General features: G+C 31.6%; 1 protein-coding gene across 1 annotated transcript; it reads left to right on the top strand.

Annotated features, from left to right (window-relative positions):
- Window positions 1–395: 395 nt before the first annotated feature.
- On the top strand, window positions 396–14,334 carry LOTGIDRAFT_219442 (hypothetical protein; the record flags this gene model as incomplete). The annotated part of the gene is made up of 9 exons (XM_009062808.1): window positions 396–452; window positions 6,380–6,487; window positions 7,011–7,136; window positions 7,438–7,504; window positions 7,631–7,759; window positions 8,202–8,361; window positions 8,659–8,757; window positions 10,817–10,934; window positions 12,189–14,334. 9 exons carry the CDS (start codon window positions 396–398, stop codon window positions 12,354–12,356), a joined length of 1,032 nt encoding a protein of 343 aa, XP_009061056.1. The 3' UTR covers window positions 12,357–14,334.
- Between the last annotated feature and the right edge of the window lie 1,383 nt (window positions 14,335–15,717).

Genomic DNA, 15,717 nt, shown 5'->3' with positions numbered 1-15,717 from the left:
GATGCTTGTTTTCATTTGACACATTAACCGGAAGTAGATGGGCAATGGCTAATAAATATTCATAAGCGACACGTGCCATATGGACACACTTGATAAGGTCTCTTCGTATTTAGTGTGTTATAAAAATAAATACAATGTCATAGTCATTGATCAATTTATTATAAGAATAACGATTAATCTAAAAATCAACCTGAATAAAATAAAGAAATGACGTAATTTCATGTGATCGACATTGATGCGCATGCGTCATAAGTAATCTGCCATTAGAAAAACACCTCACAAATGACATCTTGATAAAAATCTGAATTTATGCTCGTTTCATGTGACATACGAATAATATTTCAGACTATATCTTATTATTGACTTTTGTTGTGTATTCCTGACAGGAATAAATAATGTCCGGCTTTGATAGTAACCCGTTTGCTGATCCAGAGGCGTCGAATCCGTTTGCGGTAAGATTTCTTTGACTCTTCCAAACAAAAAGTCCAAGGGAATTGGATTCAGACTACAACTACTACTTACTTCTGGAATAGTCCTACTGACTAAATATTCTGTTTGATTTTAACCTTTATTTAAAATCTGTAATTCTTGCGCAATCAGTACAAACAGCAAACAATTTGCTGTCCATGAATAATAGTTGGTAATATGGTGGTGCTAGCCTAGGCAAGTATAGCACTCAAAAAACAGAACAGGGACCAAGACACAGAACCTTTCATAGAATTACTGATACACAGGCTGGGGGTACGATAAGCATATTATCATGTTGTTTTATATCATGATGTATCAATTCACCAATTGTGTCTGCACTAATCGCTGATAACGACTAAAATGGTATTACATCGTCATTGATATAATAAGCCTGTTTTATCAGTACTGATCTGATGGCAATGGGTAGATTTGAGGCTCACAGTCCCTTTCAAACTATCATTTCCCCATTGAGTAGGGGTCAGGTCATACTAGGTTGTCCCATCATATTTAGGATAGGTCTCTGATGTTGAAACACAATGTATTGACAGGTTGTTTGTGTAGTAGTCCTACTATTGACAGGTTAACCTTGTTTTCTGATTTTAATATCCGTTAGTAAAACTCTTTTATCATAGATTGCCTCCCTTGAGCTTTAGAATTTTAATATTATTTGATTAAGATGGGTTTAGTATTGTTCAAATCAAATCATGGCTATTTTTGAGGGTTATAGTCAAAATGGCCCTAAACCAAAATGGTCTCACAATTGCTTTTTAAAAAACAAACATACTTAAACAACTCTACTTTCTAAAAAGGAATTCTGAAAAAAGGTTTTATTCTTGATTGTCCGTTTTCTTTTTTCAAATCTACTTATCATTAGAAAAATTTTTCATTGTAGTCATATTTGCAGAATAAAGATTATGCTTACTAAGTTCTGAATGGAAGTTTCCTAAAACTTGAATTTATTATCATGTATTATTGGAACTTGCTTCTATGCATTCACTGCCCTGATACATCATTATCTGTTCATATTGTTGTACTTTCTCAAAAAAATGGATTATCGTCGCTTGGAATTTATAATCGATTATCAAATTTCATAATCAATTATTATATGTCAAAGGTACAATTTCTTCATTGTACCAATTAACATGCAATAATCTTTCATATATGTTCCCTTCAAAACATAATATACCCACAATAAAAAATAAGCTTATTAAACGATCAAAGTAAGAATATACTTCTATGACCCAAAAATTGCCCATGAAAATAAGAATTTTGACATGTTATTAATTTAGTATTTACAGGGTTTTTCAAATGAATTATTGTGATTGTTAATTGATTATTGATGGGTAGTCTGCCATCGATAATTGATCTCAGTTTGCTTATCGATACCCATTTCCCAGCCTTGCATATTATTGACTTTATATTTGATACATGGGTATATTGACTGAAAGTACTCAATCTCTGCTGCAGACAAGAAAATAGAGTACCGGTACAGTCAGCAAGACGGGAAATATGTATGAAGGTGCCATGTGATACAGACTGTGTCATGAAAATTCCATTGACAGTTAGGAAGCAAAAAAGAGTTGGCTAATTCCTTCCTGAAAGTTTATATTCTATTTCCCTTTTGCCAAATTCAAAGGAATTTTTGATAGTTATATATAGGCTGCATAGTAATGTAATAATAAAAGCCATGCCTCAACAGCTGTTTGATGACAAATTATCAAGTAATCTTGCAGTAATAAGTATTGTAATTCAGTAGATGTATTGATCTCTACAGAATAGTTATTATAGTTGTTAAGTTTTTACCACAGATGCAATCAATAATTCCAATTAATATTCCCAAACTATATTTAGACAACCTGTATAACAGTCTGGATATTTTCAACATTATTGCAATATTTTGGATTTCAGACACATGGAAGAAAAATTCATTTCTTTAACTCATTATAATGATATTCTTTTTCTTCTTGCTTGATTCAAAGACTAAAATTGTGGTATTTAATTTACTGTTAAAATGTGTAGATGGCCATACCTAAACAAAATTAAAGGATATCCTGTGATAATTCATCAAGGAAATATTGCGTTATTTTCAAATATATATTAATAATATCAGTTCCTGAACCAGTACTGATATTTATCGTAATACAGTCAGTTCTAACATCTAGATGCAGTTTTTATTTAAAATTTAAATATAAATTATTAAACCTTAAAGATAGGCTTCCTTGTTTTTTAGTGTCAAATTAAGCAAACTATTTGATTAATTGGTGTTTCTAATGAATTATCATGTATTCTTAATCATATCATTACGTTCTTATGACATATATAAGAGTTTTAACCAATCATAAATTCCATGTATGTACAGTCTGGATAAACAAAAAAAGACTTTTTGAACTCTCTTGATCGGTCACTCATTGGAATTCTGCTTGTAATTCTTTAATTTAGCTAATTATGAATTAATTATGGACATGTGAGACAAACTCGTATTTCTCTAAGTCATCAGACCACCTCTACTTTCTATTCATATAAGTATTAGCATTTTCATGAATGAAAAAAAGGAACCCATCTTTAATAGAGGAGGTCCATTGCAGTGTACTATGTGGGATTATCGATACAGATAAAAAAAATGTCTACTGTATTGATAATCCTACAGCAGACCTGAATCTGTACCATGTCTATTCCATTCCCATCTTTGAATAATGAAAACTACTGTACCAGTATTTCAGATCATTGATTTGTGAACTTGGCAGTAATAATTGATTTTTTCACTACTGGTATGTCAAATGTCCATATGATTAGCTTATATTGTAATTCAGCTTCATGGTTACTGACAAGTTATTTTTTTCCATATGGTACTATAAACAACAGCCTGTACGGTACTAATAGTAATCTTATTGAATCTCTTAAATACTTAATAGGTCAAACTATATTGTTGGAAATCTGAATTACTGAATTGTAGTACTAGTGGGTTATTGATGTGGATAATTGTGAATAGTAATGATTAAGTACACATGGGGTAAAGTTAGATGGCCTATCATTTGAATAACAGTGGCTATTGTAGTCAAGGTATAAGACAACGTTCGTAAAACTTTGACCATTGTGAAGATGCTAGAAAATAATCACAATTTTGCCATTGAAACTTTACTGTGATAGTGTTGTCACATACTATCAAGGTTTCTGAATTACAGATCATAGATATGGTATGGAAAAGGAGAATTAATTAGGCTTAAAGGGACAGGTGTGCCACTTTTGGGGGTTGATTTGAGTCTTGACTATAAGGAGACTTCAGAAGTACTAGAATTGTATGAAAATCACATAATTCCTTCAAAAATATCTCAAACTTGGAATTTTACTCACTATTTCTATATATTATGTCTTTTCTATAAGCTTATATCACAGAGTATTTTAAATTGACGAGTCGTCATTTTAACATTCAATCACGCATAATTCTGTACACACATGGATTTGATGGCTCAAATTTAGACAGTGAGCTGTGAACACTATTACTGATTAGCTTAGCTATAAAAAAAAGCCTGTTTCTGAGACTAAAGTATGATTGGTAAAAAAAATGGTACACCTGTCCTTTTAAAGACCTTGATTGTATCCATATATACGACATTTATCCGTTGATAATACCTTGCAATCTCTGTTATCAAATATACTATCTCTTGACTGTAATTAATGTAACAACTGAAAATAGTTTCTTCAATTACTGAACAAAGATTATGTCTAAATTTTGCCTGATTATTCTTAATTTGAACTCTAAATGTAGGGTACTGTCATATTTACAATGACGGTCATATCCTGATCTATGCTAATTGTTGCTGAAAATGGACTAAAAAGGATTGTAAAGGGGTTTCTAAATTTTGTGTGTGTAGCAGGGACGCTGATAGCATCAATTTAGACCATTCCATTTTTCAATCAGACATCTGTGGTTCCTGTAATTCCATTCAAACTAAGTGGTTGATGACTTCACATAAAATTTTTTTTGTTAGGAAGCCTCTCAACAGTCTCTTTAAATAATGAGGTACTGTATCTACATGTATCAGCATGAGGAAGGCTATTGTATAGAATGATATGAAAAGAAAAGGTATGACACACCCAAATTGAAAAAGAAATATGAAACATAGTTGAGTTTTGAATCTTGTTAAATGAAGTTATTATCATGTATAAAACAATTGTTTAACACTAACACTTAACAAAAACTTGTTGTCACTAGGTCTTGGTTTAGTTTAATGTCCTATAATACGAACAATTGTAAGCTTAAAAGTAGAATGAAAATCAAAGTAAATTACCTCTTTTCTCAGTGTCTTCTGCATTCTTATCTTTCTTGTCTTTTCTTGATTTCTCATCATTATCACTGAATGCTAAATACAACTTATCCACTTTCATAGTTAGTGCCATTATGACATAAACTTCATTAAATCTGCAAGTATTCCATCAAGTTTGGTAGAAATTCCACAACAAATCTAGCTGGAGATAGGATTTTGTCCTATGAATAATCTGAAGTGATGTTTATAAGCGATACTATGATTTTATTCTGAAACGAATTGGCAATCCATCAACAAATTTTTGAATTCCATTATATTAATGTTTCAATGTGTTATATATAGACAGTGAAATACTTCTATTTATGTATGCTAATAATGATTATTAGGCCAGCATTAGAAATTGTATGTTTTTCATGTGATACAAGACTTTGTATTGATGTTGGATTTTTATCATCATTGAAACTTTGTCAAGGAAATCAGCATTTGAAGACATATGTAAAGATTTCCTTGTTCAGCATTTTTTGTTGCAGTAAGAACACATTTGTTTTTTAACCACCTTCCTTTTCAAATCGCTGCATTCTGTGATACACAAATAGTGACTGTGACGTATATAATCTTTCAACGGCATATTAGGTATAAGTACCTTTACTAAGATTGTAGTAGTAAAATGTGAAGATGCCATTCTCATAATACATGTACAAGGGTTGTCTTTATTTTGTGATAATATAAAAGTCAATAGTTAAGATGAACAGAAACAAAGATTAATATATGTACAGCCTTATGTCACAGCTGGTCCAGGAGTGTTTATTGTAAATTTAATGTACATTTTGAAGGTTCCATGACTATATGAAAGTCAATCAATACATGTATAATGTGAAAGCTCACTAATATTTTCATTATTTTGTATTTCATCGCTTCGATGACTATTTCATGTTCTGATTATTGTATCATGTGCTAATTTTGAATTATCATATTATTATTGTTATTATTATGATCCAAGATGTATAATTTATATAATGTAAGTGCTTATAATAATTTAGGGTGATGGTATTTTGAATCTCATCTTTACAGTTGTTAGGACTTAGATTACAATATATTGAGTGATAACCATGATTAAGCGTATTTGAAGGTTTCTCTTTTGGCTTTGTATCAAGGGAAAAGTTGAGTGTGGTGAGCTGAAAATTTATCAAGTGTTCCTTCTACAATATCCCTTCTACATCGTAGAATTTGGTCAATACTTGAATTGAACTCTCAATAATGTGCAGATTAGTGAAATCAGACAGTAAAAAGAGATACTGTCTGTCTGGTCCTGTTCTGTACAATTTCTACTCTTTTTGATAGAGAATAGTCACCCAACGTGGGTTTTTTAATCTACAGTACCAGAAACAACCTATGTTTAATGTATTCAAATCTTTTAAAGTTTTCCATGACTTGGTACTGCTCCATTTGTTTTTTCTCTGAAGTTTTGTGGGGTTAGGCCATGTATAATGTTTGTTCTATTGGATCATGTGAAAGGGGCTGGATTGGTTCTGCCATTTGTATTTTCTGATGTTTTCTGTTCATAATGCTTGAAATCTTCAGCAGACAACTCTATGGATATGTTAAGCAATGTTCATTTTAATCATTGACTGTCTGTTATTTTGTAGGATCCGTCTGTACAACAAGCTACAGGAACAGGTGGTAATAGAACTGGTGCTCTAGATGATTATAATCCATTTGATCAAGGAAATCAAACCAGACCTGCTGCTGGTGGAGTAAGTTTCTTCTTAACGTAAATAGAATAGGAAAGAGGGTAGGCCTTGGGTCTCCCTAAATTGATGTCCAAATTTCAAAGAGAAGTCACTAATCATGAAAGTGGCCAAAATTTGTTGTCTGACAATTCCAAAATGCTGAAATGAGGAAGATACATCTTATTGTTTCTGACATAATTGAAAAGCATTGAAAGTGAGGCTGAATAACCTGTGCTTCCATTACTGTTCATGGTTCTTCAGATATGAAAATGGATGTACGGTATATTTCTGAATATAATGCATAAGCGTGTATATTGGGCACCCCTTTCTTGCCCCATAAAAATCTGGAAAAACACATTTACCTGTATATAATGTGTAGCCCTTGTTGATGAAAACTTTGAGGCTGGAAATGGCATAACACAGACACCAAAATAGTGAGCGATAACAAGGCAAAAAAATAACAAGGCATAATCAACGTATCACCTTACTAAGATCAACATGAAATTTTTGTACAATATTTCTTGAATGCAGACCTTATTTGTTTCAGGCTGGTGTTCCTCCTCCCAAGTCATCCCAGCCTGCAATCATGACACCATCTGAAGACCCCCCTCCACCTTACTCTCAGTCTTCAGCACAGAAAGTTGATACAAGTGAATTACAGAGGAGACAAGAGGTAAAGATCAACTTGGAGAAATTTGACCGTGTGTCAATCTAATTTAAATGCAGATCAAAATGCTTGGTTTTGTGTTTATTGTATATGTTACTATGCGCACATGCCAACCATGATCCGAGGAAATGCTTTTTAAGATTATGTTCTCTTGAATTTTTAACAAATAGCATAATTTTTTTTTTCGAATGCACTTTATCAGGGGGTGAACACTCACATCCAAATATGGATTTCCCATTTATAAGAAGGATATTAATTGCTATCCAATTCTTGTCAAAAATTTTAGTTTCTGGTGAACTTATTTCAGGAACTAGAAAAGAAGGCTGCAGAATTACAAAGAAAAGAACAAGATTTGAAAAACATGCAAGCTGGAAGTAAGTAATTGCCAAAGAGACAAATAATTTGAGAAAAATAAAACTGTCATTAATGGGCTGATATCTAATGTCAAAGAGAATACTTTGTGTGTTAATTAATTTCTATATTTTATTTTTTATTTTCAGGTAGAGAAAATAATTTTCCACCATTCCCCAAGTGGTTTCCAGTTGGACCCTGTTTTTACCAAGATTTCAGTGTAGATATTCCCTTAGAATTTCAACGTATTGTTAAATTTGTCTACTATTTATGGATGTGTAAGGCTTCATTTCCTACATATTTTCGGGGGAGGGGGGTCTTGAATCCAAGTAAAGGATTATGTTGGCATTTCAGCAGTAAGGCAACCACATTTTTACAATGTTCAAGATATTACGTCTTCATCTTATACCTTGACTGCAATGGCACACTTTCTTGTTTTAATGTCAGTGATTTGATTGGATTGTATGCCAGTGATTATAGCCAACTAGATCCCTCAGTTTCATGCATAATTATTTTTTACTGTCTTTCTCTCGAGGGCTCAGATTGGCTATATTCACTAGCATACAATCCAATCAAATTGCTGCATTGACAAACTTCTGTATGAGATGCAGCCACTAAAAACTTGACACTGTGAAAATGACTCTACCCTGATTAGAGTGAAAGGCTAATCCATTATTCTATCCTAGAAATCCTCAGTTTTGATATGTTTTTCTATTTCAGTCCATACAGTAGTGTTATTTCTAAATCTATTAGCTTCATTAGCCTATTTTATTGTTGAATCATCTGGTGGAACGTGTTTTGGATTGTCTATATTATGGTTTGTCCTGTTTACTCCTTGCTCATTTGTCTGTTGGTATAGACCATTATACAAGGCGTTCAGGTATGTAGCATAAAACACAATTTTCACTTTCATGGAGGTGGTCGTTTATCAATTGTTAATTGAATTGATAAAGAGTGACTTTGTTATTGTTATTGAAAGCGATTGCTTAATAGAGGTTGTTGCATAATCAATTGATGATAGTAATAGTTAATGTGAAAACCATGAAGAACTAGAAAAAATTAGGCAAAGGTTTAGTTTTCCACCAAAGGCTTTTGATTTGTTTGAAATAAATCTGAATTGATTAATGGATAAAAAAAAATTAATCATACTTAAAAGAATATGTCTTTTATTTTACAGGAGTGATAGTTCATTCAACTTTTTCGTGTTCTTTTTTGTTTTTTTCTTTCAATTCTGTGTATATGTTATACAATGTTTAGGATTGACCGATTTCACAGTGTAAGTAGATCAAATCTTCCATATATTATTTCATACCCTGGGCTAGCTTACTTTAAATTAGACCTAAAACTCCAGATCTGAATCTCATATGGCAATCTTTAATATTTACAAATGTTAATGTGTCTAAATGTGCCTGGCCCAGCAAAATAGACCTGGAATGCAAGATAAAAGTTGATCTCATTCGGATTTGGCCGTTCAACTTGCTATGTAAATGCTAAAATGAACCAGACCCAGTTTCTATACACATACAAATTATTATTATTGTCGGCCATTTTGATTCTTTGTTGACCTTTTCTACACTTTTTTGTTAGAGAGCAACTCATATTTTGTTTGAAGTGAGCCAGATGCAGCACAGATATACTGGTGTAAATAGTTATTTTTATCAGGGCAAGATACCCTACACAAACACGGTTCACTTTATCAGGACCATTTGTAATATGGATGTTAAAATTAGAATTGGTTATTATTAAGAAATAGCATAAGTTGAAATGATTAGCTAATATTCATAGGTGGCAAATGTAGTTACCCACAGAAAATACATGAAACAAAACATCTATGTAGATTTGTGTTTGCTATAAAGAAAATATCTAATATTTCTCTGTACATTTCACCCATTTTTTCAGTGGAATCATCAGTGGACTGGGAGTAGTCAAAACAAATGTGGCTGCAGGACTTATTATGATCTTTTTGGGACTCTTTTTTGGCTTCTTGGCTATTATAAGTTTTGCCACATTAGTCAAGGTATACATCCCCTTAAATGTGGTCAAGATTTTGTCATGGCTGTTTATTCTCCTGAATGATTGCATGCAGCAGACGTTGATTTAGCCTAACTTTAATTTTGGTGTATTTTTTCCTGGGTTTAAATGACCATAAAAAATTTCTTTTCACTTTGAGGCACAAATTATTGAAGCCTCTTTCAGTCAACAAAGCTCCAAATGAAGTCTTAAATAATGTGCTTTAGAAATGAAAAAGTAATTTTAATGGTCATTTTTGTAGGTCTAGATTATGCATGGTTTAAGATTAGTATTCCTTTATATTTGTATACGATATAGCTAATTGTATTGGTGTTTTCTTAAAATCAGTCATTTGTAAGGCATTAACGAGAACTATGTATTTATCCTTGCTTAAATAGTGTCAAATAATTTTAAAGTTTTAGAGTTCGACTGATAGTTTGACTGTTGAAGCTAGCTATATCATTTCAAATGTAAAAGAATATTGGTGGGATAAGAAGGGTTGCAAATGAATATTTCAAGGGAACATCTCAAATACCAATGGCATTAAAAAAATAATTTTATTTAATTTCTGCTACAATGCATACTGCCTCTTTTATATATTGACTTATGATCCATGCTGTTTAATTTAGAAGTAGAATCTGAACCAAATTTTTGCTCTAAGAATATGTGATTGAACTTTTGAAGTATTATTGCAAACCTTCCTTTCTTAAGCTGCCATCAGATAAAGTCGTCTCTTGCTTAACCTGCTAATAGAGCTCAATTCCATCTACTGGTATCTCACAACACTTTTTAGAATATAAATCAATTCACTGGTTTGTCTGCAATTAAAGAAATTATTGATTAGTGATTAGTGGCTATATAGACATTTGCCACTTTTACATCTTAATTGCAGATGAACCAGAAGCCAATTTTTCTAAATTAAGTTTAGCTTTATTAAGCAACTATCCAACGACTTTATCTTTTTCAAGCCATTTGTATTTAGTCTCTATATGATCAGGCATTATTTTGTTAACCTTAAACTTACTAAATTATTAATCAAAATGTTCAAAAATTCATTTTGAAAAACTTTGTTAAAATAGTTGAAGTCATTTCTTACCATTTTTTCTTAAAAAATACTTTAGGGAAAACAAAATATGCCTTTTCATAGTCAAATGAACATGTTTTACTTTCAGCCCCTTGCTGTCATTTTCTTTTTACTTGTGTGTACCTCTGGTTTAGTTTTTAGATTTATGCATGACAGAGGGATAGCCTAATCACCTTGATGAACCAATACCCACTATATTATTCTGCATATTCTTTGCTCACATGCTATATTTTGTTTGTAGAGGGTGGATAAATGGATTAAAAACCATCGGTACCAGTTCCGGAGCGGGTGCTGTCATGTTATTTGTAGCTTTATTCTTCACATTGGAAGCTGTATGCTCTCTTGTGTTACTAATAAAGGTAAAGTCAGTGCAATGAAATGAAAATTGAAGGCAACTTTCTCCTAAACCATTTCTCTGCTACAGAAGATACAGTGTGTGAATCAATGAATCTTAGCTTATGGCTGCACCACATAATATTTGCTTGGGAAATTTTGTTTCAGAAGAGAATAAGATCTTATTTGGATATTTAAGTCATAGGTCGATTTCTTATAGATTTGTAATTGTGTTCCCAATGAGAGAAAACCTGTCTTTAAGCCAGTTTTAATCTAGCTTTCGTGTGTTTCCACTGGGAAAATTGCCAAACGATGGTTGATTAGGGAACTGAAAACCTCTCTTTTTGTGTTTGGCAATTTATAAGGGGACAAAAGAAGGCTACATTTAAACTGGTTTACACTTTATTCAATGGAAATGCAAAAGTCAGCTTTATCTCATTCGTATTGGTAACTAATAGTTCTAACTTCCAATCAAACAGCAGTCTTGTAATATGTGACTTTATGATCTTGCCAGCTTTTCTTCACAATTCTCAGTGAAAACACAATTATTTATATCGTTTTATTGTATCACATTTTCATAAAAACCAAACTTGATATTTTTTGCCTTGATATTTCTGAATTCAAATTAAATTTTTAATGATTCAGTTAAGATCTTATGTTTTTCTGAAAGTGGTATCTCTGTATCTCTGGTTCCCTCTTTTCCATTGGCAATCCCTTATAAACCAACTGAGGTAGTACACTAGTAATAATGTATAATTATATTTATTTACCATAGTTTAATAGAAGTGTGTAGTAAATTGCATGATTGCCTGTTGATATTGTGTCAATGTTTTCATTTTCATGTGCAATTTTACAATGATTCTGTTATCAAATTAAACTTGAATTTATATCATAGACAAATCATTATTATTGAAGCAAGGAAAGATTTTAAAACTAGCCAGTTGCATTTTCAAAATGAAAATTTGACATGTGGTTTGTCTATAATTAAAGATGAAGATTTAAAGGAAAGATAATATGATAGTTTCCAGACTGTTATGAAGATTTTCGTGTTTAGTACAGTTATAACTTCATGGAAGAATGGTAATATCAGTCTGGAAATGAAATTATCTTAAATTGTAATTAAACCACAAGCCAGATTTCCATTATGAAATGTGACATAGATAGCTCTATCAGATGTGAGAGAAAATATTTGGATGAGGAATTATCCACAAGAAATTCTCAAATTGAAAGAAGATCAGTACAACAGGTAGCAAGATATATTTAATTTTATTTTCTTGTAGGTTCATCGAATCTATAGAAGCACTGGTGCTAGCTTCCAGAAAGCACAGGCTGAGTTTGCTACAGGTGTCATGAGAAATGAAGGTGTACAAACAGCCACTGCCCAGGCTGCTGCAGGAGCTGCTAGAGGTGTGGCCCAGCAATATGGCACTGGTGGAAATCGTTATTAGAAGATAGAGAAAACTTACTGGAGTATATCATGAGATAGGGAAAATCAGTATTTAGACAGGCGAATTATACAAATCCAAATCTGTTATGGAAATTTTACATGGATGCCAATTTTTTCGTGATTTTTTTTTCATGATTGGAAAAATTCAATTATTGTAAACAGACAGTGTTCGTCTGTCCAAATACTTTGATTATTGATAAAGAAAGTTGAAGATTAGTGGTATATGATATATGTGATGATACGCAAAGTTTAAAATCTTAATTTATTTTGTGCAAATGTTTATGCTTTATTATTATTATAGTTGCTTTTTACAAGATCACCTATGTGACTAAGAAAGATGAGATGAACTGATAAATTTTAAAGCTTATTTGGGTGGTCTTAAAAAATAAAACATTATGATTTTTGAAAAATTCTGTTGTTTGCTATAGCTATTATTTTTCAACCATATTCAATACTTAGTAGCAAGTTGAGGAAACGTTCATTTCAACATTTTTTTTTTTTTTTTTTACGTGTGTCCCTCTTATATTATCATTCCAATCTGTATGTTTATATGTTGTGAGCAAATCTTATGAACTTTTTATGATTCAGCCTTTTCTTCTCTTAAACAGAAAAATGGTAAATTAATCTATGCTTATTTTTGCTTGTTCGAAACAAACTAATAAATAAATAAAATTTTGCTCAATCTATATTTCGAAAATTTACTTTCATCACAAAAGAATTCTAGAAAGGGAGGTAACTCTAAAAGCAAAATCTTTTTGTTTGGTGATAATGTATGCTTTTGTTTGTATGTTTCCATGTAATATGTCATATACAATATTCATTATCAAATGAACCAATACCTGACCAAAGTTACACCAATTTAAACCTTTATTTAGCTTTTCCAGACCATGTACGGGGCAATAGAAAAGCACCTTCATAAGAATGTAGAATTTATGATATAGGACACTAGCTCTGTTAAACACTTTTTCCATGTAACTTAGATTTTTGATGTACATGTATTAAAAGAGATTCTTAAATAGTTCTTTAAATCTATCCTTCTATCATTTACTATTGTGGTTTAAGTATTGTGGATTATTTCATTGCAGTTGTGAAGTAGCGAAATCACTGGCACAGGAATATGTAGGTATAGACTCCAAGATTAGTGATCCCATTCATCTGTTGGGTACAAAATCCATTTGTGAACTCGGCTAAGAATTAAGTACAGAAGTCTAAAAATAAAAATATTAAAACAGTGGACAAGTGGACTGTTCGAGTCGATGGTCAGGATATGATGAACTTCTGTTTTATACCTTGACTACAATAGCCACCTTCTAGTTTTGTAAATGTAGTGCAGCTAATCAGATCCCTCAATAAATTGTCTGTAAATGATAATCCATAATGTTAACAGTCTGTCTGTTGAGTGCTCTGATTGGCTGTAATCGCTGGCATACAATCTGAACAAATTGCTGCATTCTGTAATCCAAGAAAAATGATTATTGTAGTCAAGGTATAAGAGAAAGTTTATAGTATCTAGACAAATGTGTGTCTGTACAACTACCGATGTTAGATTTTGATTGAAATAGTCCAGATAGCATTGCATAAAATTCTGAGTAATATTAACTAGCTTCTGTTTTAATATTTCTATATATGGCTCTGTTACTAATTAATTAACTGTGTTATTGAATATTGAAATATATAATTAAAAATATGCAGATTATGAAGTTTCAGTGTGCTTGTGAGTAATGAAATTAGTATATACAGTGAGAGGGTTTCTAACAATAACCATACCTATTTTAATTGTATTATATATTGTTGTTATTTGTATTATATTCATTGTAATTGGACTAATGAAATTTGCGGTATATATAGTTAGGGAGACATCATTAATTTCTTGAATTAACCCACTGAAAAAAAGGAAATAAAATATTTCATATTTAAAGGGAAAGGTTCACCATTTTTTTAAAAGAAAGCGTAATTCCTAGTTTTTGAGGGTATTTTTGAAGGAATTATGATTTTCATATTTTTCTAGTACTCTTGAAGACTATTTACATATATTCAAGACCCAAAATAAATCCCCGAAAATGGCAAATCTGTCCCTTTAATATGATTGCGGGTTCATTTGCTTTATAGTGTTTGCTACAATTGCACTATTATACAGCATTGTATACTTTCTGAAACAATATATATATGATAATCTTATTTGTAGGTACATGCATTAATATGCGCATACATGCATCTTTCAATCTAAATGCTATTTCAATGTGTACTATTAAAGGGGTTGTAAAGAGGTTTTCTTAAATTTTATGTGTATCACCATTCAAATTATTAATCAGACATCTATGGTTCCTGCAATTCCACTCTAAGTGTTTAATGACATCACCAAATATGCTTTATCACACAATGCCTTTGGCAATCAGTGATGTCATCAAACACTTAGTTTTAGTGGAATTGCAGAAACCACAGACATCTGATTGAAAATTGGAATGGTGCAAATCGGTGATATCAGTGTCCCTGATACAGATAAACTATTTAGGAGACCTTATTACTATCTCTTTAGTGTCCACCTATTTCACTTCACATTCAATACATTGTAAGTAGATGTCATAGACATGCTAAACCTTGAGGAACCCTTTCCTTCCAGGATAGATGTATACTGCAATGGCAATGCGTACCCAAGTTCCTTTCATTGGCGGAGAGAATTTGGGGTTCCAAAAAGGTTTACGCTCAATTACATAGAATTGTATATAGAAGCTTCACTAGAACATATTTGGGTTATGTTTGTTATTAGGTACATTTAAAATTAATATTGAATTTGACATCAGTGTTATCACTAATAATAGTATTTACGGCTTGACTCTAATACCTATTGGGGTTTCATTACACTATTTAATGTAATGATTGATAAAGAACAACCTGAGATACCAATATACATTTCATTACATCTTTGGTAATCTGAGAAAAAATATCCGGGGATATCCATATTAATGTCATAACACCTTGGCAATTTCCATGGTGTCCAAATTTGGTGTTGAAGTTCCAAGGATATCTTAAAATGATAATAAATAGCCATCTTGGGATACCGATATTTGGAATACCAACATTAATGTCATTACACACCTCAATAAGTTTGTGCTAGAATAAAAAAGATATCCATCTGTATGTGAAATTTGTATTAGTTTACATTAGTCATATAATATGATGTAAAAATTATGTGGTAATGTGACATGTAAATAATCTATATATATATGATGTCAATATTAAATAATATATAAAATGGTCATCTCTTTTCTTTTATTCAAGACTCTGTATTCAAGACTATAGCCTTGATTATCCTGAATTCAGCCTCCATGATGTATGTTCATTCAGATCAATTTTGAGACTAG

The sequence above is a fragment of the Lottia gigantea genome (genome assembly GCF_000327385.1).
Source record: "Lottia gigantea unplaced genomic scaffold LOTGIsca_53, whole genome shotgun sequence".
NCBI lineage: Eukaryota > Metazoa > Mollusca > Gastropoda > Lottiidae > Lottia > Lottia gigantea.
The sequence above is the reverse complement of the archived record's forward strand: the minus strand, read 5'-3'. Positions and strand labels throughout refer to the sequence as shown.